The sequence below is a fragment of the Branchiostoma lanceolatum genome, chromosome 5 (genome assembly GCF_035083965.1).
Source record: "Branchiostoma lanceolatum isolate klBraLanc5 chromosome 5, klBraLanc5.hap2, whole genome shotgun sequence".
NCBI classification, from domain to species: domain Eukaryota; kingdom Metazoa; phylum Chordata; class Leptocardii; order Amphioxiformes; family Branchiostomatidae; genus Branchiostoma; species Branchiostoma lanceolatum.
Window position 1 is genome coordinate 14,635,610 of NC_089726.1, and position 23,393 is coordinate 14,659,002.

Consider the following 23,393-nt stretch of genomic DNA (forward strand, 5'->3'; position numbering starts at 1 on the left):
GAACATCCTAGGCTATGTCGCCTGACTGCACCAGTCTGTATGTAATTTTGTAAAAGTTTGCAGACTGTGAAAACAACTTTGGTGCTTCTCAAGTTGAGAAGCACATCCATCTCATAGTTTTGTGTTCCCAACAAGGGTGACAGTCTAATCTGCACTAAGTGACAAGTTTGAGGGAGGTTAAAGTCCACGCCTTTGTCAAGGTTAATCAAATATAAACACCTGGGCTACAAGGTATGCACACAGGTAAAGCCCAAGGCCTTTTAACAAACAGTCAAGTTAATCTGCGTCACCTAGTCCACAACTTCCTCCACCCCTGTAGAAGTTGCCTTGGCTGGCAGAAAAGTGGTCTTTTAAGTGTATCATATAACTGACAGTAACAAGATAAACTACCTATGACCCCAGGTCAGACCAATCAATGTGTTCTTTTAATAGGATATCCGTCAAACTGGAAGAGTTCCAGAAATCTTTATATCCAGTTACTGCAATCCAATGACAATTCTGTCCACACCACTGAGCCTTTTTTTCTCTAACAACATTTCTGATAGTGATTTAATGTCTTTCAAAACTTCCTGGGACATCCCAAGGCATATTTTATTTATAGAAAGTTGGGGACCTTTTGTCTGTCTCCCTACCTGAGGTTTCTAGCCTCTGGGGACAGTGACTGTGTCCTCTAATGTTTACATCAGCATACCTGGAGCCCAGCCTGGGGCTGTGTGTCACAGGGGACCCACAGTCTAGACTGGGACAGCTAATGGAAACACCTGACAGACTGCAGGACAGGTGTTCCCAAAATGTACTGTCACCTCAATCTAGTTATTGTTTTCAAATCAATAAATCTTAAACCAACCTTTCTGTCTTCACAAATTCTGACTTTTGCTAGAATTCCCAGCGGCACAACATCTAGCCAGGAATGCTAGTAATTGAACTGGTGACCGCTTCATCCAGTGTCTTACTTGTGCAACCACTTCGCTATCAATGCCACTTTTTAAAACCTTTCTACCCTTCCCTTGCAAAGAATAGCCCAAACAGAGCAGAAACAACCGCAACAAAAACATGTTATACATTTCATTGCTTTCAATATCATACATAAAACATGAACTTACCAGGCAGTGGTATTAGGTGGTGGGAAACCAACAGGCCCACAAACACAGATCTGCAAAACACCTTTGTTGGCAAACAATGGAAATCAAAACAGGAGGTAACGGGAGGTCACGACAATACAACATCGCCGTTACCTGAGATGTGACCATACAGGTGTAAGGCTAATGTTGGACAGACATCCATCTAAGGAGTACCGTGGGAGCATGGCACCTTTAGGCATGGGTCAGAAAGTTTGAGAACTGTGCAATGTTTTGGCAGGACTGGTGATGCCTGCCTAAAGGCTGTTGAAGTTGCCGTCTCCCTTGAAAGCTGTATCACCAGATCCATGTTAAAAATCAATAAAACGTAACCTTGAAAGCGGTTTGACCATACAAAAGACTGGCACTCTTCAACAACTACCCATGACTATCCCATGAAGGAGACATGCCTGCAATTGATCGGCATCCTTGGAAAAACACACTGCAGTCTGAACATTACACTTGGCCTCTTACCAACAACACGAGAGAGATGTCGATATTACAAAGGCCACATACCCCTAATGCTTTCTCGGCATGTCACTCCTAATCAAATCCAGGACATATTTCCCATATGAAAACATTGGCAAGGATGTCACATGCAAATCAGGCCAAATGTCCAGATAACCCAGCACCTGGCTCAAGTCTAGTGGTTCTTGATAAGGATATGGAACATCTGTCTATAAGATTTGGAGCAGAACATAATTAGCTGTGCAGAATGTGCCATGTTTTTCAATCCACATTTCAACCAAAGTAACTTGCAGCAAGCCAGCTGTTTCAATATCATAGCTGATGACATAACAGATAAATTTCTTCTCTCAAATACCTCCTGAAAAACAGGTTGAAGGTTTAACCAAGGAGGTTTATTTGTAAATACTAGTAACAGGCAATAATAATTCTGTACATATATATCATTTGTTGATTGTTTAGTCTTTCTTTGCTACTGTCAAAATTCACCACTTAGAGAAGAGGTGTGAAGTAGCATCTATTACTTTGCTTAATCATCTACAAACACAAAATGATGTAACAAAGAAGCTGGATTTTCAGGGGGATGGGAAAAAAACTTGATCTCAGTAAAGACAAACATCTCTCCTTTGTTCCTGGTCGTATTTGCTCCACAGTTGATCAGTACCAGCCTGATGTTCAGTCCTCCGGTACACACCCTGAGGTGTCAGGAAACAAGGGGAGGATGTTCAAATCACATCACCTCTCTCCTGTCATGCTGCTACCTTCAAGACCTATCCAGTTTCTCCCTGTAACCATAACCCATCCTCCCCCACAACTCACACATTCCTAACCAACCAATCCACCAGAATGTGCTTGGATTTTCAACCATGGAAGGATAAAGGTAACAACACCAATGAAAAGGTCCCTAACCGAAAACTACTTTTGTAGCTGATGCAAGGCGAGAAAGCCAGCATGACCAGATTATGCACAACAATTAGCTCCCCGCCTTTGATTACCCCCATACCACTGCAAATTCAGCAGTGTTTGCTTTGTGGAAAGGTACAGTCCCTATTTGCTAAGAAGATTCTGACTCTCTGGTGCACACCTGCAGTGGTCTGACAGGAGGAGATGCCAACATTTTGTTTTATAGCGACAGAAAAGAAGACACGAAACACATTCCAGCAGCACAGAATCAGCCTGGAAAACAAAGCGCAGATAATTTCGGTGTAATATCAATAGAAATTCTATTGAGAGTTTATCTGAAGACCCTTGCCTTACATGTTATTGCAAGCAAACAAATCTTTAGCTGCAGTTGAAGCTGATTGGAACAGCAATAACAAATGCAGCTTTGGTGTTAGCTGGGTAATTTATTTTCCCCAATGAGCCAACATTTAGTTCAGTTCCTTTATAACCTCAGCTCTGGTTCTTTAGTCATGACAAATGCTTTCTGATAAATATAATGGGATTTTGCTATACAAATGAAATAAGGGGTTCACCAAAGGCCACACAATTTGGTCATTTTGCAGTGTTGGATCAGTCTGCTTCGTATTTCACTCAATTGTTTGCCAACCCTGTGCCCACTTCAGTCCCATTAGCACAATCCAGTCTTCCACATGGTGTCCCCAAATCTCACATCTCCTATTACACTTCTTCCTTCATCATCTCTTCAGCTAGTTACAGCAATAATAAGATTATTCCTCGTCTGCTACTAGACTGTTGCATTCTCTGTAGCTTTGACTGACTTTTGTGAAATCAAACGACAAACAAATCACGCTTTTCTAAGTTCTGTCGGCACAGTTTTTTTCTGATGACCCTTTTAAATTTATCAAACACAGTCACACACATATTCTACAATTGTAGAGGGCACTATATCAACTGAAGGAGCAACCAGTCGTCTAATGAAATATGATTTATGTCAAATAAACACGTACTTGCGAGTTGAAGACATCCAGTTTAAATCTAAAAGCGTGCCACCTATGGAGACATTGCATGTCTGGGGGAGTCATGGTTCAAATTACGAAAACTTACCGCTTCAGCTAAAAAACTTTGAAGTTTGGGGAGGAAAAGGCATTATTCCCGTCGGGAAGAATTATGGAGAAAGGGCCCAGCTGTTGTACTTCTGATAAAAGCTCGCAGCGGTAAAGTAACGAAAGCCATCTGTGTGTGTATGCCCGGAGAGGTCTGGACATTTGGAGCTGCAGCATTTGTAAATAATTGGCATGGCCAACACTGCCTCACCCCCCCCCCCCTTCTGTCTGAAAACTGTTGCAGACAGAAACCCTAAACATCATCAGCAACCCCCTTAGAAACACGACACAGTGTCTGTCATCCTCGTTAGATCAAGATAAAAGTCACAGCTGTTACGAACAGGAATTTTACCTTGGTCCTTGCTTGGTCAAAGCGGTCCCCGAAAAAATATTGATAACAAAGATGGGGGAGGGCAAAAATCAACACGTTCGTACGACTTGTAGCACAAAACTCACCCTAGAGAAGCCCTGTCGTCTGTACAGGAAGAACAGCAACCCTACACTGACTTGTTGGTGGGAAAGGGAAGCTATACTACAGCACAGACAGGAAATACTCCAGATAAGGAGTGGGATGGCGGACGGCATGAATCACAGCCGCTCACAGACGCGCGCTGCCTGGCTTCTCACTCAGCTGGCTTCAAGTAGCGGTTCCACCGAAAACACATCCAACCTCACACCACAAACTCACCTCAAAATGTTGGCAGCGTGTTCTTCTACTCTATGTGGCTCTCTGCTACGAGACTAGGTGCATTCCAGTGCCAAGAGGCCTCTGTGTCTTCAATTTTTTCTTCGAAGAGGACGTCCTTCTTTCCCTTGCCTCTCGGCGGCCTCCCGAATGCCAGGCTTGCAGTGCGTGGGGATCGGCTTGCGGCTGTTCTGTCCTACATACTCCCTCCCTCCTCCGGCGGAACGCTTATTTTGTCAATTTCCAACAATGCGATCAGAAGATACACAATGTTGTCTGTGTCTTACAGTGAATTAAAATGATAAATTAGTACATGTGTTCCGGTATGTATACGGATAATTGAAATGTTTGGAAGAAGCCAAGGTGCTTATTGCTAGTCTTTCTATGAGGGTATTCCAACAAACGTAGCAGCCGAGCAGGGTCACACTCATGATTGGCATGTGTAAACTTCAAAGTCAACATTTGTCAGGCCGTCCTCCAATCGGCGAGCAGAAGGGACAGAAATCGGCCAATCACAGCCAACTATCACAGGAAAGATCCCCCAAGACGCGCCAGAAATGGTTCACAGGCCTCTAAACCTAAACAGTACACAAGCAGTAGAGTAAACAAATCGCTCGTGGATAAATAGGGCGCTAAATTGGGTCCACATTCCGATGTGATGAAGCGCCTAGATCTGTTGATCTCCGGGACCTCCAGTTACCTGGGAGCGGGCATGTCTGTTACTTTTAATGTTAAACTTCCAAGCTGACCTCAGGTTGCTGCCCCCTATGTTTTGGCACCATTTCAGCCTGGTTTCTATCTCACTTTATCCTGATCAAGGATCTGTCTTGCTCAATTAGAGTGCGCTAAGACCCAGAGGGCATTTTGTCTTATTTCCATTTGTACGCCCGTCTTTTCATTTTCAGGACTTTATTTTATACCTCAGTATAATAGAAAGATCATATAAATGGTTTTTGTACTCCTCACTTTCGCCAATAGCCGATTTGTAGAAGTTATAAATTAATTCATTAAAATGTTACATTATTTTTGCCGTACAAAGTTAACCTGTCATTTTCCAGTCATCTGTTCCTTGTTTTATAACGTTGTTTGTCGTTTTGTCATTGCGATTACATTGCAGCTCATTTGATACTTTCGACAAGTGTTCTTCTTGCATTTGAACCAGAAACCATGCCCATAAAATTAACACATTTCTGAAGCCGTCAGAGGTAACGTTACGAATGAAAGGTCACATAACACAAATGGATACTGAAGCAGAGTGTCATATATCTATTTGGATTTCTCACCATTAAAAGTTAATTTTCACTAATGAGGCTTGTTGACTAGACTGGAAATATATTTGAGGAGCAGCAGCGCACTTCGACACACGAACGGTAGGTACTACATTGTATACAAGCTGTCGTCATAATTAGTTCCGAGAGAGGGCGCTTCTACAAGAGTGGTAAGTTGCTAATTTTTCGGTCAGCGGTATTTTTGGCAAATGAAGAAAATTGCATTGGCATTCTTCTTGATGAAGAGCATTCTTTTATTGAAACAAACGAGAATCGTCTGTTTCCTGGTCATCTTATCTTTGTCCTGTAAGCCCACCCCTGCTGACTTTTTCTGACAGATGCCTGTCCCGAGGGTTGAGTAGAGCCACCGGAGATCCAAGCATCCGCTGTTGGTGGGCCGAGTCACGTCCTGGGTGAGGCGGTAGAACCCTCCTCGTTACAGCCTCATCTTACAGGAACAACATCATCCATAAGCACCTCTCATCAAGTCTGATATATCCGTCTTGGGACACACATGGAGGCGGGGCGAGGAATGCTCACGTTGTTCTAATAAATCTTGTGCATATCTATCGACAGGGCTGCCCAATACTAGATGCACTGCAAATTCCAGCCAAAAATCAAACGTTATTTTCTTTTCCTTCCAGACACACGCATTTGACAGCACGTAAGAGTAGTTCTTGAGGAATTAATACTGTATCTTGAAAGGAGCGGTCTAAACTGGAAATGGATCCTACCTGACCGAAAACTCTACTCTGCTCTATAACTTCTAAGTCGCCATGCCATAAGAATTTCTTCAAACGCAGGAATTAGGTCATTAAGAAACATGGTTTGCCAGTACTCGAGAGACCAGGCACTTATTGTATGCCCCTTATCTACAAAACCCAGAAGAAGTGGTTAGATGGTTTGACAGTAAAATAGAATCGTTCTGACACTGTGACTGGAACACGGTGGTTTGGAAATGCGAACCCCTTTCATTCAAGCCATTCAATAGTTCAAATTGAGTGATATTTAGTAGGCATCAGAGATTCTAGACGGCATGTTCTCTTGATTTGTCATTTAGACATGTTACGTGATCGGCATTAGTGGCACGGTTACCAAGAAATTAAAAAAAGAGATGAATAGCAAGAAAGTCAGCCATTACTATGTGCTACATTCATTCCCGGTGTTCGCTGACGTCCTTTCCTAAATGTCATCCAAAGGTCAAAGATGAAGCACCCCGTGTCAGCGTCTCTCTCCTATCTTGTGCCTAACTGTGTCAAGCTGACGGAGACATCCGGCCATTTTAGACAGATAAGAATGTAAATGGAACACATTTTTCTTCCTCGTTGCTGTTTCTGTCAAGTTGTTGCTATGCCATTTTTATTCAGCTACACATTTATGTTAGGCTGGGGAGACGTACATTATATCATTGAATAATGGTTAATATCGATTGAGAAAGCGTGCAAGGCATCATTAGGACATAAGACCTGGGTTTCGCATGTCCGATAAATGAGTGGAAAATGTCAACGCCTACACGCCAAGACGTGGACATGATATGAGTTTCATATGTTCGATATGCGAGTGGATAACGTCAACACCTATACACCATATAACAAGACGTGCGACTTCTTAGCTTGTTACACATTTTACTCTCCAAGCAGAGGCTGGTGGAGAAGATTGTGACCTTCTTATCATACCCCCCATTTTCTTTCGTCACGAGAGTGCCAACAGAAAGCGGGGCATAACGGGGTATATGACAAGAAGGTCACAATTTTGTCCACCAACGTCGGCTCGGAGAGTAGCACATTTAGGTCACAGCATATTGTCGTCAATACTGGTCAATCATACTTATGAAGTTTGACCTATGCAAGTGAATACATCAAGAAATCTGGAAAAAGTTTGGTTAAAAAATATCCTGTATGTTGAAGTGGCCAGAGTATGGGAGCATGGTGATATCACCAGCCTTTGACTGCGGTTCATATGATGTACGACACCTTGCGGAAATAAAACGAAGTACATGCTGCGAAGTTGCTCCCTGCACGATTCCCATTTGTTACGTGTTGGCTTCACGCCAGCACCCTTCATGCCCTGGCCTTCGTGAAAACGATAAATTCTCGTCTGTGCCATTTGACGGAGTCTGTTTACATTCTTACGCGGCATGAACACCCGTAACTTCAATCAAGCGGTGTCCCTCCGCGTACACACGTCCCTGGTGCCCGATAACGGGGACAAAACAAGCGAGACTTGTGGATTGCTGGGATAACATTTGTGATAAGGGAAGAACAGAATAACTAGTACTAGTAATGCACAGGAGAGCAAAGAGTCCTGCCTGACGCGATGGGTTTCAACTTTCACATATATTCTTTCTACGGCAACGATGTCAAATTACTAGTATGTCAGCCCCGGCCCCCACCAAATATTGGTATTTAGTTTTCTTTGAAAATGGAAAGAAAAGAAGATTATATCAGGTAACATGTTACGTTTTATTGCTGAGAGAATTAGTCCTAACCACAATAGTGTGGTATTCACAAACAGAACCGTGACATATGGCCAATGGGTACGGTGGTATTTAGCTATCCCCAGTGGTGTATTGGCGAATAACCAAAATGAAAGGGACTGCTAAAGATCAGGGCTAGGTCAATGTCAAAGTTGGCATCACAGGGTGGGCCACTAGTGTTGGCAAAATGTTGGCAGCTTGTAGCGTGCACTATGCAGCCAAGTCCGAGACATTAATTATATGGAAAATGACTGCAGAAAGTAGAAATGTTAACGTTATAATCTAAAAAGATCAACTTAGAAAATAGATTTTTGCAATGACGTAGGGGTGTGCATAGATAGATGCAGTCCCGATCTTCAAAAGAGGACCCCCAGCAGATATCGCAGCGCTCCAACCAAAACAGTCCTGCCGAGAAGAGGAAGGATTTTTACACCCCATGTAACCCGACCGTACATTCAACGGCGCCTGATCGGCCCGACAAATACGTAACAATCTTGTCGCGGTGCTGTGTCTGTTGGACGCCGCCCCTCGTCGTATTCAGACCCAGATTGACCCAGATTTTCCCATAATTTCGGACGTAAACCCGTTCTCATAGTAAACTATTGGTAATGTAACTCCTACATCATTTGATAGAGGTAGGAAATCAGCCGGTTCACGTTATCCAGTCCCAGTTGTGTCCGGAGGCGAGATGGGGACCAGATGAGCCTACAGGCGAGCGGCAAGGAATGTGGAACCCCAGTCTGACCAGACCAGACCAGAGCCAAATTTGGACAATACTGCAGTATCTCTTCCTACTTCAGAACTCTTTTTATACAACAGGTAAGTGTTTAAGTCTTTAAGATGAGGTAAAACCCACGTTGTTTACGAGACAGGAGAGGGAACTCAGTGAGTTAGTTGTAACACTGTTTACTCCGTGGTGTACTCAGACAACATGGACCAACAAGCAACTATGATAGACTCAATACGCAAGTGTGTTGTTGTTACCTCATATTTCTGTGCAAGTTTCCGAATATTGTACGTCTTGAGAGTATTTTCCTTTAATGACGAACCACCTTAGCTTTATGTTCTGGCCTTATCTTAACTTCATGGACGAAATGTCTTAGTTTTCAGATGCTCTAGATCTAGTTAGATAGCCTCTTCATTTTCGACACAACCGTAATTTTAAACTGAGGACGCACTGATTCTTAGCCAGCTGATGCAGGAACACATGCGGATGCTGTGTTGATACTGATGGTATCATGATATACCAGTTATAAATATATTTTCCCTCGAGCTGGGGAAACAACACTCCGTCAACAGCTCGGGAGACGAGGCCAATCGGATGCTATTTACGTCAGCAGCAGATGTAAAGATAGTGTTGCTTTTCCTGAGCTGGGGGGAGGGGCGCCGGGGCGGACTGGGGATAGCCTGGAATCCATCCTATTTAGCTTCCGGCCGCTACCCAAGCTCCGCTGCCTGGCCAAGCGGAGCTTGGGTAGCGGCCGGAAGCTAGATAGGATGGATTCCAGGCTAGACTGGGGAGGCACAGGTCCAAGTTGTTGTGATCACACGTACTCAGACATCTGTTTATTTTCTGTCCATCTAGACCTGACGTGTTTGATGTCTGCACTTCTTGTGACTACGGACAGCCCTGGGCCCAGAGCCAAGGACTGGACCGTTCTATAAAAAGGGGGTGACAAATCCATAACGAAATATCAAACTAAGGCCAAGACTATGCCGCAAATCGTAGAAAACTACCGAAAGTCAGTAGTAGCCACAGGACAGAAGAAAAAAGAAAAATCCTCGCGTACCAGATAGACATACGATACATTGAAATTAAAATAATTGTTCTACTCGACCAGTGGGTCTGTTTCTTCATAAAGCCTTATCAAAGGTCCTGACTTGGAACGACAGAATGACATGTAACGTTATTCGACCCTTCATTAACTTGAACGTCTTGAACAAGTCGTTTGCCCAGGTGAAAAAAAAAAAACATGCAGGAAGCCAATTACGTTATCGCAAGGGCCATCTTTAGCCTTTTTTTAGTCTCGGTCCTCAGTGCTGTTTGAAGATGAAGGAAGCGCGCCATGGGCTAATTACATTTCTTCGACTGGCGCCCTCAGTAATCTGAACATACAGATAGCCAGACTAGATGGCTGCATCCCTCTTCTGAGATAAGGGCAGTAAAATTCATACACGATTATCAAAAGTTCTAAACCGTATCGTTTAACTTCACACTTATCAGGACAATGAATAATTTGAAATGATTTCTTTCTTTAAAAGATTTTTGTCGCTGGTGAGTCCGAATACACTCTGACGATGTCTGATGTTCTTTTTTAAGGTGGGTCGTTTGAAACACCTTTGGGATGTACTGTTTTACTCTGTTGGTTTCCGCCCCCAAAATGATTTCAATAACTGTGAATTTGTAGCATTGGCAGCAAAGATACACATCCTATTCCTTCCGATCATGAAAATACAATATGTCTTGAGACGAGGGGGGAGGGGCTGAGTCGCGTGTTTCGCGTCTTGCGCTGAAGCACGAAGTTGTTACAACCACAACAGGAGAATGTTTTATTCTGACCCTTATCTGTTGTGACTTCTGAGGTTTTGGGAGTGGTTGAGAGTTTCCGGCATCATACCGCTTTAGACGAGGTGGTCTCACGGTTCTGTTTCGTCTCCAGAACACGTTAAAACTTATAATAATAATAATAACTTTATTGCAAGTTCATGCCCGAAGGCTAATTGCAGACAAACAAGTACATGGGAATACATGGGAATCAAAAATAGTTATCTAGACTACTGTCAAAGTTCTAAGTTAACTAAGGTTGACTATGGTTGGGTTTGACTTCTTTTTTGAAGGCAGTGGAAAATGAAGAGACCCACATTTTTCATCGTAAGTGGGTTTGTTGATTTTAGTAGTGATATGGATTTTTGTAAGCTATTCAAATGGTAAAAGCTAGTAACGTCAACAGTTAGTTCAGCCCTGAGTTTGTTCTTCAACTGTGCTGGGATGTATAACGATTACTATCGTTAACGTCATCTTCCTAAGATTACACTATATACTGGTAACGTTACATCTAGACCTCTTTGATGGGGGAAGAGAAAGAGTGGGCTGTGCCAGCGTGCTGGTTACTGTTCGTCAAACGTTGCAAATTTATTTTACTAACAAATGTGGATGGCTGTTTTCCAGAGCAGAGTATACTCTGAGCATGAGTAGAGTACAGTAGATTATGTCGGCCAGGTAGGAGTCCCGGCCTTTGCTAGTTATGTGTGTGTAGCAAGGAGTATACTATTGGCAGGAGTGGGGGCAATTTGCCTGTCCCGCATCCTTGGGCTTAGTAAAAGCGTGCTACAGTCATTGACATTCTGAGATACCTTGTGATGGCGGTATTGAACAGAACATGCCCCAAATACCAGCGGCTCACCTTGACTACCGGCCAGTATAGAACACGTCTGCCCCTAGGGATCCCTAGGGTGACCTTGTGCCTTGACAGCCAGACCTAATTTGGTAACTATTTCTGTGCCCTAGTCGCCCGAAGGACTTCGTCAGATTATAGGAATAGTTAATTGAGATAAATAACGATCATGATACATGATAATAAGTGTAAAAGGGGGTGGTACTATGGCAAAAATTAAAAAAAATTGACCGAGAGGAACCCCCTCCAGGACATGTGAACAAGCCCCTGGTCTTGCCAAACAGTGACAGACAAAAAAACAAACTTTATTCTTGATCCACAAGGAAAAAAGTCAAAGGACACATGTGATTACTGACAGATGTATGCATGGCACGTACTTGAGGCTGTTCTATCCCCGGGTGCATGAACTTGTTCTCATTTAATTACCAGTACGCTGCTAGAGGATAGAATATCGACCCATTGGGCAGGGCCTGTCTATAAAAACCACTAGTTGAAGGTGATTTTTCATATTGTGGACAGCTTAGAGTTCTGATAGACGGAATATTTCTATGTTGTGGTTCTCGAAAGTACACAGGTAGTACAGACTGTAAAGGGTGCTGTTTTCAGTATGCATCCGATTCTACTGACGGTATGCAAATATACAGAACCCGGCCTGGAGGATGAGGAAAAAAAGCGTGTCTGCTCTACTCTACTCTACTTGTATGCTCGGCCAGACGGGTGCCCAGACCTGTCTAGAGTAGAGTAGAGTAGAGTAGAGATCTACCACGGCTCATTCCACAAACCCAAGATTCCAGCGGCGCCACGAGGATAATTTGGGTGGAAAAGGAACGATATGGAAATTTGCTTTAGTGGACAAGTGTGTTGTTTGTGTGTGCAATCGAAGCCGCCGGGCCCATCTTGGGACGATTATTCATGCCGAGAGGGCCGAAATCTGTCAACATTATCCCCGGCGGGGGGTAAACAGGCGCATTCCCCGCCACTGCACGCTCTTCTCCGGGAGAGAACAATCAATTAGCAGCAGAACCGTATGAGATTTAGGTTGTTGTGACCCTCCTGACCATCTTTTCTCAGTCGAGGACACAAGTTCAAGCCTGGTACTACGCCCTGTGTCTTCCTACCCATCTGTAAGTGCCAGGGGGGCGCCCGGAACGTCTCCTTCCTCTGAGGCGTAGGCGTGGCAGGGCAATGTTTGAATAAGCCGTCAACTTTGACCAAGGTAAGTTCTAGCTGGCCAAGACTTACGATTTTGTCAGACAGACTTCCCACGTACTGACTCCGCTGGGCGGACTCTGAAGGCGTGCTGGGTCGTGAGGGAGTCGTTTCAGACGACTTTTTCCTCAGTGGAGGAAGAGTGCAGAACCGATTTGGTGCGGGCTGATGCGACACACATGTTCTACAAAAATAGATGGTCCTCCCCTAGTTCACTGTGAGCAAGCAGAGAGTGAGGATCACGTAAACGGGTCAGCTGCCTTTGAAAGGTCTGTCTACTGCACGGATGGTCTCTGAGTCGGAGACTGACTGGAGGCTTTGTGTGCCGTCCGCTGACCGTGAGGTGCCCTTGATCTACACCGTGCCTCGTCCTTGATCGAGAGATCAGGGGTAAGTCAGGAGTCGTGACATATGATCACATTTCGGTACTGTACCATGACAGACAGCCGGAGCACGGTAACATTGAAGTTACAACGTGAAGATGACAGGGGGAAAGAGCACTAGTAGCTAGGGCAGGACTGCCTGATGGAATTTCCGAGGAAGTACGGGTCGGTGGAAATGTAACTGGAAAGTGGGCGTTTTTTGTTATAACTCTGCATTTGATCCAACATATAACGGGGAAGACTCCTTTCTCAGTGACTCATGCTCTCTTGGAAAAAGTAAGCCTTTCACTCGAAACCTTTCTTCCTGTTTATCGGTAAGGAATACTTCCCATCCGGCGTTGTAGATTTTACCAAAGTGCTCCGTCACTCCGTAGGTGTGGGTTGGGTTGGGCGCTTCTTTCACACAGAGCAGCAAGATCACTGCTGGTTATTGATGTATAAACGCACTTTTAAGGTAAGTAGTGATGTCTTGTGCAGTTTTGTACATAGAGTATGCCCTTGCTCTACTTTACTCATCTCTAATCTTAACGAGTGGAAATGCTTGCGTCGTTGTTATCTCCGTTGTTCGAAATGTTTACTCTGTATGCGAACATAATATTGAGGCAGACAACAGTCTCCTTAGATGTTAGAGACGTGTATGCCGATAGAAAAGTCCCTGGTGTTTACTGTTCCATCTGTAGAGACAGGGAGATGCCGCTGTGGTGTTTTGACTCAAACAGCGGTCCTTTGGCCTGAGAGAACTAATGTCGTGTTTTGCGCCCACGTGACAAATGCCTGGGCAAATACCCCGTTTCCTCCGTACACCGTGCACCGCACCTGTCAGGTCATTACCGTCTGACTTGGGTTACTCCGCGTGTTGTTTCACCCACATGGCCTTGTACAAGCTCGTTAGCAGGGAACGAAAGATCACAAACGTTCTGAGAAATATGGATTCATTTGGGCGTCTAGGAAAGCTTGCGGTAAGCCCGGGGAAGGAGGAGGACAAAGGTACGGATGTAGGGAGACAATCTCTATGTTGCTAATGCGTGTTTTGTCATCGAAAGTTGTTTCGTCTTCCTTTTGATCTTTTATGACAGGGCGACATCTTTGCTTTTCGAGACATAACAGTTGTGCAACTGAGGCATGTTACTCCAAGGAGGTTATAGGTTACTCCCAATGCAGCATAGGTGACTGGGGCAGGCATTCAGATGCGTACAGTTTTCCATCGATGTACAAATGTACTTGTACAGAAACATAGGCGTGCATTTCATCATGTAGACTGAAATGTAAACATCTTAACCCTTTGATTGTATTTTCGGCATAAGGGGATGGTGTCGTAACCCTTATCTCTAAAGTGTATCCTAAACCCACAAAACACATTTCTAGATCGTTAGATCTGCCTAATTCGCCTGGGGATGTCTGCCGACCATTCTTGGACGTCTGCCAACCAGAGGGCAGGAAACTCGCACTTCTGGTGACGTCACAACACCAGGAGTGGGAAGAATTGGAAGGACAGATGCCTCGCTTTGAAGTTGTGTTTGTACTTGGCCATGTTACAGCTCCTCCATAAGTGCCTCTGCCGATGTTGGCAACACATCAGCCGAAGATGTCACGGGGAAGTTATGCAAATACACGGCGGAGTCGTAACTGATACAGCTGTTAGAAGTATCTGTATCCAAAACCAAGTCCTCTACATACCACTTCGTAGTTGCGGACTCAGTAGGGCAGCTGACGGTGTCGGTTGAACATCTCCAAACACTTCGTTAGTGGGGCGTTGATGTTTACAACTGTCGTCTGTTTTGTAAACCTCTGGTAGAAGGAAAATACAAGTGGATACCGTCTTCATAGTGCTAGTGTCAGCGACAAATGCTGTTGTACGTCTAACAGCAAGACTGCGACTGTCTGTGATTGTGTCGTTTTGAATGTTGTATGACGTTCGGAAATTTGTCCAAATGCTTTGACAATGTTCTGGACATGCGGATGTCAGCGGATGCATTTGATGATGTCGCCATCTGGATCTTTCACATGTTGAGTGTTGAAAAGTTGCCCTAATTCTGTAAGAACAAGTTTGCTATTTTGTTCGATGCGATGACAACAAATACACAGCACGAGACCTTGATGGTGGTCTCGTACCCAGGGTTATCAGAGTCTTGTTTAATATCATCGGGCTATGTTCCCGACTCTGGGACTGGGCGTTCTCGTCCACCATACATTCATACCGTACTCGTATGGAAAATGGGGTCATCTTCATGAGTGACATTTCTCTGTTCGACCAATTGGTTCGACTAAAACATATTGCCGAGTGATTAGGACCACGAACCGTGTCTCGTTTGTTTTGGGAAGCCAGGTTTGGTCATAGACTTCGTCTTGGGTAGCGCCTTGGGAAGGGTCAATTGCGAAATTGAATGAACCCCAAATACATCGCTTATATGTTCAACCTTACCCATAGAGTCCCGTTTCGTCCCAACAGCCTACCAACACCAAATTGTCACCCTGTGAGCATACACAGAATGAAGAATCACAGCACAATACGCCTAATATGTTACAACATCGATCCTAAGTGGTGTGATTGACTTATGGTTTTGACAACCTATTTGCGTCAGGGGCATTTCTTGGGTATGTATGGGCACATTTTCCCACGTTACTAAAGGCAATCTCACATCAATCTCACATTAATCATTGGCGGTCTGTGGCTGGTATGGCCCTTCTCAAGGTTAACATGTACCAAGTGGCTGTCATTCACATCACTTAAAATATATTCTAATACTTTGCCTTTCTTATTTTGTTGTGTGCATACCACATGAGAATCGAATGTAGAGACGCTTAGTGGCTGCATTACATTGAATAGCCCATTTTATATAGTCCTTCATATAGAACTACAAGTGCAACGTTCACAATGTATTCGATACGGAAGAGGATTCTGAGTGTATATGCCACAGACTCCTAACTGAAAGTATATTTATCTAAGGCCACAGAAGTGTGGGGCATGTAGCCATCCACTGTTGTCTTTTACTTGTGGTCAGAATGTTGTCAACACCTTTTTCATTCCGAGGAAGTTGGTGTCAAGTGCACCTGGTCCACTGGGCCGGCCTTGGTTTTCGGAAACATGTTATTGGGACGGACATGTCAGGGTAGCGGCGGTCTATCTTATGTTTGCTTCCCTTGCACTCAAGGGTTCCTGAGAATATAGATTCTCTCGGCGAGATGGAAAGGAACGGGTGAATAACATCCGCTCTGAGCATGAAGCTGCCTAATCGAATACGTCCGTGACCTTCTGGACGGTGCGATTGGTACAGGCCTGCACGTCCTAAGAATAACAACATCCCGTTTCTAAATGTCTTCCTGTGTTCATTTAAATCTCAACTTTGATGATAGACGTGTTTAAATTGAGACAATGTGGGAGTACATCTTTGTCCAAACAACGCCATGTACGACCAAGGAGGTTAAACCTCCTTGGTACGACAAACACTACCGGGCTGGTTCTCATTTTGAGTTAACCTGGAATCCAGACGCCACCGCAGCGCTGCTCCACCAGGCTTCCCTGGTATCAGTGGTCACGGTCATATTTAATCATTTCGTTCTGTTGGTCTTATAATCACCGCGTGACGGATTAGAGGCCAAATACGAGACTTGTCTACTCACTGGCTGCTACTGGTCGCGTGTTTTCCTCTGTGAGCATTCAGTATAATGCATATTACGTGTAGATTCTTGTTAACATTATAATTGGAAACATCTCAAATACACATGATAAGTTTAATCACCCAGGCGATATGACGGACCAGTGTTTTGGGTTGGTGCACATATTGCCAAGTCTGGCCACGTTGCCCTGCAAACTGTGTTTACGTAAGGGACTTATGGTCTCGTCCACTTTGACCTTATCACGTACACGTCTGTAGTGTAGGCCCAGCCTCGTAAATTTGAAAGGTCCCCAACTTCGGCCCCAAGGAATCCATATGCCTTAGGATATGATGCAGTGATGACATGGATGTCTGCAAGGGTGTTTTACTCTTAGTATTTTTAGTCGTAGACTTTACTTTATAATACTAGACTGGGATGCTGCTGCGTCGTATGGCATGTGAGATTTTTTTTTAGCCTGACCAAAAATGAACCGAAAGTCGGAATGCAATATTCAACATAAAGTTTGGACTGTATATTTAGCCTCCTTCCCAGCCTTCTTGGGGTGCTGGCGTTTATTTTTTGGGGAGCGCTGCATGATTCGCAGCCAGGTTCTTCGTGTCTACCCTCTACGAGCTATTGATGAACGCCGTTGCCCGTGGGGGACAGTTGCCCTTGCTGGAGTTCTGTTCCCTGCTGCTTGATCCTTCACACCCCAGTCTATAGACGGTCCATATACTGCTAATAACGCGCTAATCTACTAGTTCGTTGTTCGGTGATAATTCCCCACCTCATTAGTCCGAGAGGAAGTTGTTTACACCTTTATTCACACGGATTGAGCACCCAGCGGTGCCGGTCAGCTGGGACATGTCTTTTGGGGGTTCGGAGTTCACATACCGGGCATTTCCTGTTCCCTCCCCTCCCGGACACGACGTACGAGATATCCCCATGGTGGTACGTGTGGTCAAAGTACTTTTCTTACCGCTGCGTAAGTTGTTTGTGTCACTGTGGCATACTTACATACTTAGTTACGGCAGTGAAACTAGACTGCGAAGGTGCTAAGGTAACCTCCCTGGGTATTGCAATCATGACATGTGCGTGCACTCCATGGTCACTGGTCACTCGGTCAGAGGATTCCTTTACTACAATTCTGTAGGGTTTGTCTTGATCTTCAACTAGTTCAAGAAAAGGTGGGTGAATAACGTTATCTTTCCTACTTGATGGATAAGTTATGACGAAGAGGCAGAATTGTTAATAAAAGGACACGAAATTTTGACGCTACTATGGCCACTCGGACTGAAGAGGTCTTGTGTTGTCTCAGAGAAAGTGTAAACAAAACAAACGTCGTCATATTTACACTGTCTCTCGGTGTACAGATAGGACAGACCATGATAAACGATCCTCTGTATTTCCTGGCCCAATTCACTTGAATTCAGTGAACAAGTCAAGATTGTCAAACCTTTCGTCTGACTCACACTGGTAACCGCTGGATGTACGGAGATGGCTGGATGTAAAAACCCGCCAAGAAAAAACATGGCTTGCCCCCAGGGTACATACTGCGCTCGTCACACATCCCCCTGTATGTATACCGATCCGTCCCTGAGCTAGCCGGCTATCTCTGCCAGGTTTATCACTTCTACTCCGGTTTCTGGACATGAGTGCAGGAGAGGGTTTAGGAGACTTTATTTGGCAGGAGTCCGTGATCTGGCCCAGTAGGAAAGGGCCGTTGCCAGCTGCCGGCGTCACTTCTCTTGGGATTAAATTTGGGCCGATGGTAAAACCGTAAGCCTCCTGCTACTGGGGATCCTGAGAGGTTGGAACCTCCAGACCATGTCTTGGTGGACCTACGGGGACTCCAGTTGGGTTTTGTGAGTATGTGAGAAAATTGAATTGTCTCACGGGTAGCGCTGCGTTGATGTACAGTAAGCGGTCCAAACGATGGATGCCTGTACAGAACATTGCGTGTTTATACCATCACTTTTCGTCTACAAGCGACGTGAAAAACAAAATGACCTCAGTGTGTAGTTTAGAGTTCGGTTTTGAGTAAGGAATGGCGAGTAAGGTTAGAACAGAATGGTTAAAGATAACTTAATGTATTTGGTGTAGAACCAGGGCAAGTCCATGTACTTGGTCTAAGTTCTTCTGTCGGAGGTATTTTTGCTGCTGACGTTGTCACCCTTCTTGGAGGTTCTGGGTACGGGTGGAACACACATATGTGTTTAACGATGGCCATATTTAACAATGGGATAGATCTAAACTCTGTTCCTTATTACATTTATTGGCACCAGTCTGTCAGGGAATTTACGCAGCTGTATATTTTTGGGAGAACGAACGTCGGACTGACGACCACCATGTGGGGTCGTCCCAAACAGATGTGCCACATGGGGGTGTGAATTGTCATATTGTTGTTTTCAGAGTCAACATAAATGTGTCATCAGAGACAATATTTGCCCGTGAGTTCATATGTAGAAAGGCGGTGCTGGACAAGAAAAGACAGCAATAACTATTTGTCGTCTTTTGTCGCCATGGACAGGTCCTGTATCGTTCCAACAGGGCCGTTTCACAGACCATCAACCATGATTTCAGATGGAAATCACAACCAGTTCAGGCAAATACGCGGTATAATGGCCGCTCGTTTGGGTTTTATGGACCGAAGTGAGAGAAAACAATAGAGTTTGTTGTCAGCCTTGTGGTTTAAAATGGGGGTAATTTGACGATTTTACATGTGACTGGTGACAATAATCACACGATAATGACAGGCCTGCAGCCGAATGCTTGACCTCGGTCGAACAAACAGCGACAGTTGAGAACTCTCCAAGCGACCACCCTGACTTACTTTTATCTACAATGTATATTAATACTTAGAATTTATTACTTTCCAAAGCCACGACTGTTCTAAGCAGTCCAGTGCCCTTTCATCAAATGTTGAAGACGATTGCAATATCTTGTATAAGATATGCATGTATCTGTTTTATTCCCAGTTTTCAGCATTATATTTTATAGATGTCTTCAGTTACTTTTATCTGCATGCAGCCTATGCAGTTGCTACAACGACATAGAAGAATACACAAAATCATCAGAGAATGAATGACAGAGATAAATATTGTCGAAACCCATCCGTCAATTTCGCCATGTCCTAACAACAAAACACGACGATCTCGGCATGATTTATGGGAACATGGATTTTGATAAATTGTACCTTTGTATAGAGTAAAAGGAACTTGCTTTCCTGTCTGAACAAACATGACAACAAATTTAATGTGTTCAAACATGTTGTTATCGCGGTCCAAACAAACCCTGACCTCCCGGTAACGCCTCTGTCAACAGTTGTTGATCTACCACGAAGTCGAACCTAAAAAATACCAGTGTTGATGCCTAAACTCAGAGTTGAGAATCGAAACATCTCTGAAAGGTAGGGAATTTGGGGGGAAACCCGGAAAGAGAAAAGGATACAAAATGGCTGAATGATTGATGAGCTGGTGGACGGCGGTTTAGTCGGGATGAAGTGACGCATAGCGGGCTGTCCGGATCCTCCCGACTGATAACACAGCCCGCTGACTCCGAAAATTCGTCTTCTCCTCTGTAATCTACACATGAATGTGCCGCTTTTGTGTCCACACAAAATTCAATTGACCGCTGAAAATTAAGCTGAAAGCGCAAGGCGACCTCTGTGTTGAGTCAAGTCATATGTAGGTCAGGGACAATAGACACCGGGGTCGGGGGGCCAGGGTAGAATGTTCTCTACTGTAAGGAACGTGTGTGGGGGACTGGGCTGTAGGTCACCAAAGTTGAGCCAATCGATAAATGTGGGTGTTCCATGCAATATGTGGATGTTGCAAAAGATTTGAGAATGTTCTTTCCTGATTGACAGCTGAGTCTTTCTTCCGTTTTTACATATCACTTGATCTGTCCTACACAGGTGACCGACAGACGTCCATCTGACCGTGTTGCTATGGACAACCCCGCCATGGAAATGGAACAGAGTAAAAACAAATCGGCCACGCGGACCAAACGTGATGCTTCTCCAGCCAAACGCTCAGAGAAACATCAAAACAAGCCGGGGAAAGATTCCGGAAGGCCGAACGGAAAGACAGCAGCCAATGGTAAAACTTCGACGAAAAACGGATCGACCGCCCCCGTCAATGGTCTTTCGAACGAGCCGTCAGAACGGAATGGACCAAAGCCGGGGACGGGTGATGAGGAGCCGGAGATGTCCCCACAGAAGATGCAGCTCCGGACCACGGTACCACAGAGCATGACCCCGAAGGACTTGCAGTCGGGGCCACACTCACCCCGACCCAGGGGAAGCTCCAGGCAGAAGTCTCCCGCTGCGACACCACGGAAGGGATGCGAATGTTGTAGGTTGTACTTCTTCCTGACGATATTCCAGTTGCTAGCTGGAGCCGGCATCATCGTCTTGTGCGTCTTCATCAGTAAGATCTTCACTGACACGAGGTCACGTGATGTGCCCTACTGGTCAGGTATCCCGGTGAGTCAGACCTAACATGTATTCAAAAGAAAACGTTGTCCAAAACTGTATTAGACAAAAGCCATGTATCTAACATAGTGCTGGAATATTGGAAAAATTATTGAAAGGTACGCTTAGTTCGCATGAGATCTCTTTGATACCGCAACTGTTTTGTCGCATATTTGTCTGCCTATGATTCTTAGACCCAGCCTTATATACTGTGGAAAATTAGATATTAAAGTAGGACTGTGTCTAACCTACTCATTTTGCCCTTTCTCTCACAGCTTGTAATAGCTGCGTTTGTCGGCATATATTCCTGCATCTTCAGTCGAAACAAGTTTGAAAGCACCTGGCACTTTGGAGTCAGGGTAAGTACATAATCATACACGTCTTATCATTCCAATTAAAGATCCAAGTCCTAATAACTGTATTCAGGCGAACGATATTGTATCATTCCGCCTGTGTCTCATTCCTAGTACATACTAGCACCCGAGTGTCGGGGAGAACTGTACACCCCGGTTTGGAAGACCTGTCCCAATTGATAACCCTGGCAATGTATCAGACAAACGAGAAGTATTTCTGTTCCCGGATCGTGTTCGTCCCGAATTCCTGACGTTTATTTAGGACAGCCCGAGTAGATTCCCGCCATATTTGACGACGATTACCGTCCTGTGGCGACGACGGCACCTGTTGTTTAACGCACGTCCAAGTGATCTTACGAAACGTCTGATTGGCCTTGAAGCACTCTGATCAATCAGCCACCCGGACAAGTCGGCTTCAATAAAACATACAGCACAAGTATCCTAACCAAACCATTTCGCTGAACCATCAAAGGGACGTTTCAGATTCCAGAGGCACTAACACACAAAATGATACTGGAAAATGTCGCAACTGTAGTTAGGCATCATTGACTTTGTTGCAAATTGTCTGGTAACTGTCTTTTGGTAGAAAATCGTACTGTCTTATGCTAAGGTCACATTTTCAAACCGGGCCCCGGCCCTGGTATACGTATATGAAGGAAATTTAACAATTCATATTAAGAATATACAAAAATAAAACTGTCCGGCAGGCCCCCTTTTTGGGGAGCTGAATCGATACTGTTATGGAGTTCGACCAGGTACCTCTAGTCTGCAAGATTTGCTAAACAGAAGTATGATTATGAGTTTATAATAAGAGTCAGGCAACTTCAATAGACCAATAAAGTGTTAATGACTCGTTGTTCTTCACTCAACAGATCTTCTTCTGGATGCTGACGTTCTTCTGCTGCATCGCCTGCGTGGTGGCGGCGACGTTTGCCGGGCTGCACGGCACCAGTATCGTGGACTATGTAGAATGTCTGTCGCTCGACTCGTCCTGTCAGTGCACCAAGTCGTTCGACTCCTCGGCACGAGTCTTCATGTACATCGACATGACCGACTGTAACCTGGTCTTCGAGAGGCTGAAGGTCCTCCTCTTCATCAGCTGCGGCGTCAACGCGTTCGGGGCCTTGGTGTGTTTCCTCATCCTGGTCATGATGTGGAAGAGGAACTACCAGCGGTTCTACACGGGCCTGGGATACACCTATGCTACTTACGCATAACGAGTATAACTATGATGAACACTCATCTAGAGAATTTACATTTTCAGAAATCAGGGAACAGTGTCTACCTTGCGTAGACATAAATCATTTGGTGCCAGCTAGTTAGAAGTAACGTTAGTAGTTATCAGATCATGTTGATATTGATGACTGAAGTAACACTTCAAGCGTTTTACGAAAAATGAGTTTTGTAAGTTGGAAGTTAAAGCAATTGACAAGCATCAAAGGTAGGAAATGGCGTGTTCTGGAGTGGCCGCACCCTTGTTTCTGTGACGACCATCAGCAAAGATGTAATCTGGCGTTGTTTTGACGTTGAAGAACATGGAAATGTCACGTCACACCAGGGTTACGCGTTACAAGGCGCCACGCCCGAGCCTAAACACACCCCACCAACTCGTTTGGCTCCGGAGATGCCCTCCCACGGATGGCCAAGAACACTGATGACTCAAACTGCCTCCAGTCCGTCTGGCGAATATGGACTTGTTTGATTACAGTGGATTCGACCATTTTGTTACACCTTTATGTATTTATTTCAAAATCAAGGAGTGTAAGTTCTTCCTACCCAAGAATAAAGATTTAAATGTATTAATTGATTACTTTGTCTTTTTGTCTCTAATAAAAACTTCCCGATCTGTTTTCAATCTAACAGCAGGATACATACATGTGGTTCTTTTAATCCAGAAACAAAGCTGTGAATACATGAACCAAGACGAGGCTTGAGGCTAAGGTTCATGTTTGAAGTCTTGTCAA

The 23,393-nt window shown here is 44.6% G+C and overlaps 1 protein-coding gene across 8 annotated transcripts; it reads left to right on the plus strand.

Moving 5' to 3' along the window:
- Positions 1–8,389: 8,389 nt before the first annotated feature.
- LOC136435357 (sarcospan-like) lies at positions 8,390–23,228 on the plus strand. Of its 8 annotated transcripts, none has more exons than XM_066428798.1 (4): positions 8,390–8,837; positions 20,519–21,088; positions 21,352–21,435; positions 22,302–23,228. In XM_066428798.1, exons 2-4 carry the CDS (start codon positions 20,552–20,554, stop codon positions 22,644–22,646), a joined length of 966 nt encoding a protein of 321 aa, XP_066284895.1. In that variant the 5' UTR covers positions 8,390–8,837; positions 20,519–20,551; the 3' UTR covers positions 22,647–23,228. The 8 variants fall into 8 exon arrangements, with proteins under 8 accessions (XP_066284895.1, XP_066284896.1, XP_066284897.1 ...); XM_066428799.1 differs by lacking the exon at positions 8,390–8,837 and adding an exon at positions 12,352–12,629; XM_066428800.1 differs by lacking the exon at positions 8,390–8,837 and adding an exon at positions 12,669–13,012.
- The last annotated feature ends 165 nt before the right edge of the window (positions 23,229–23,393 follow it).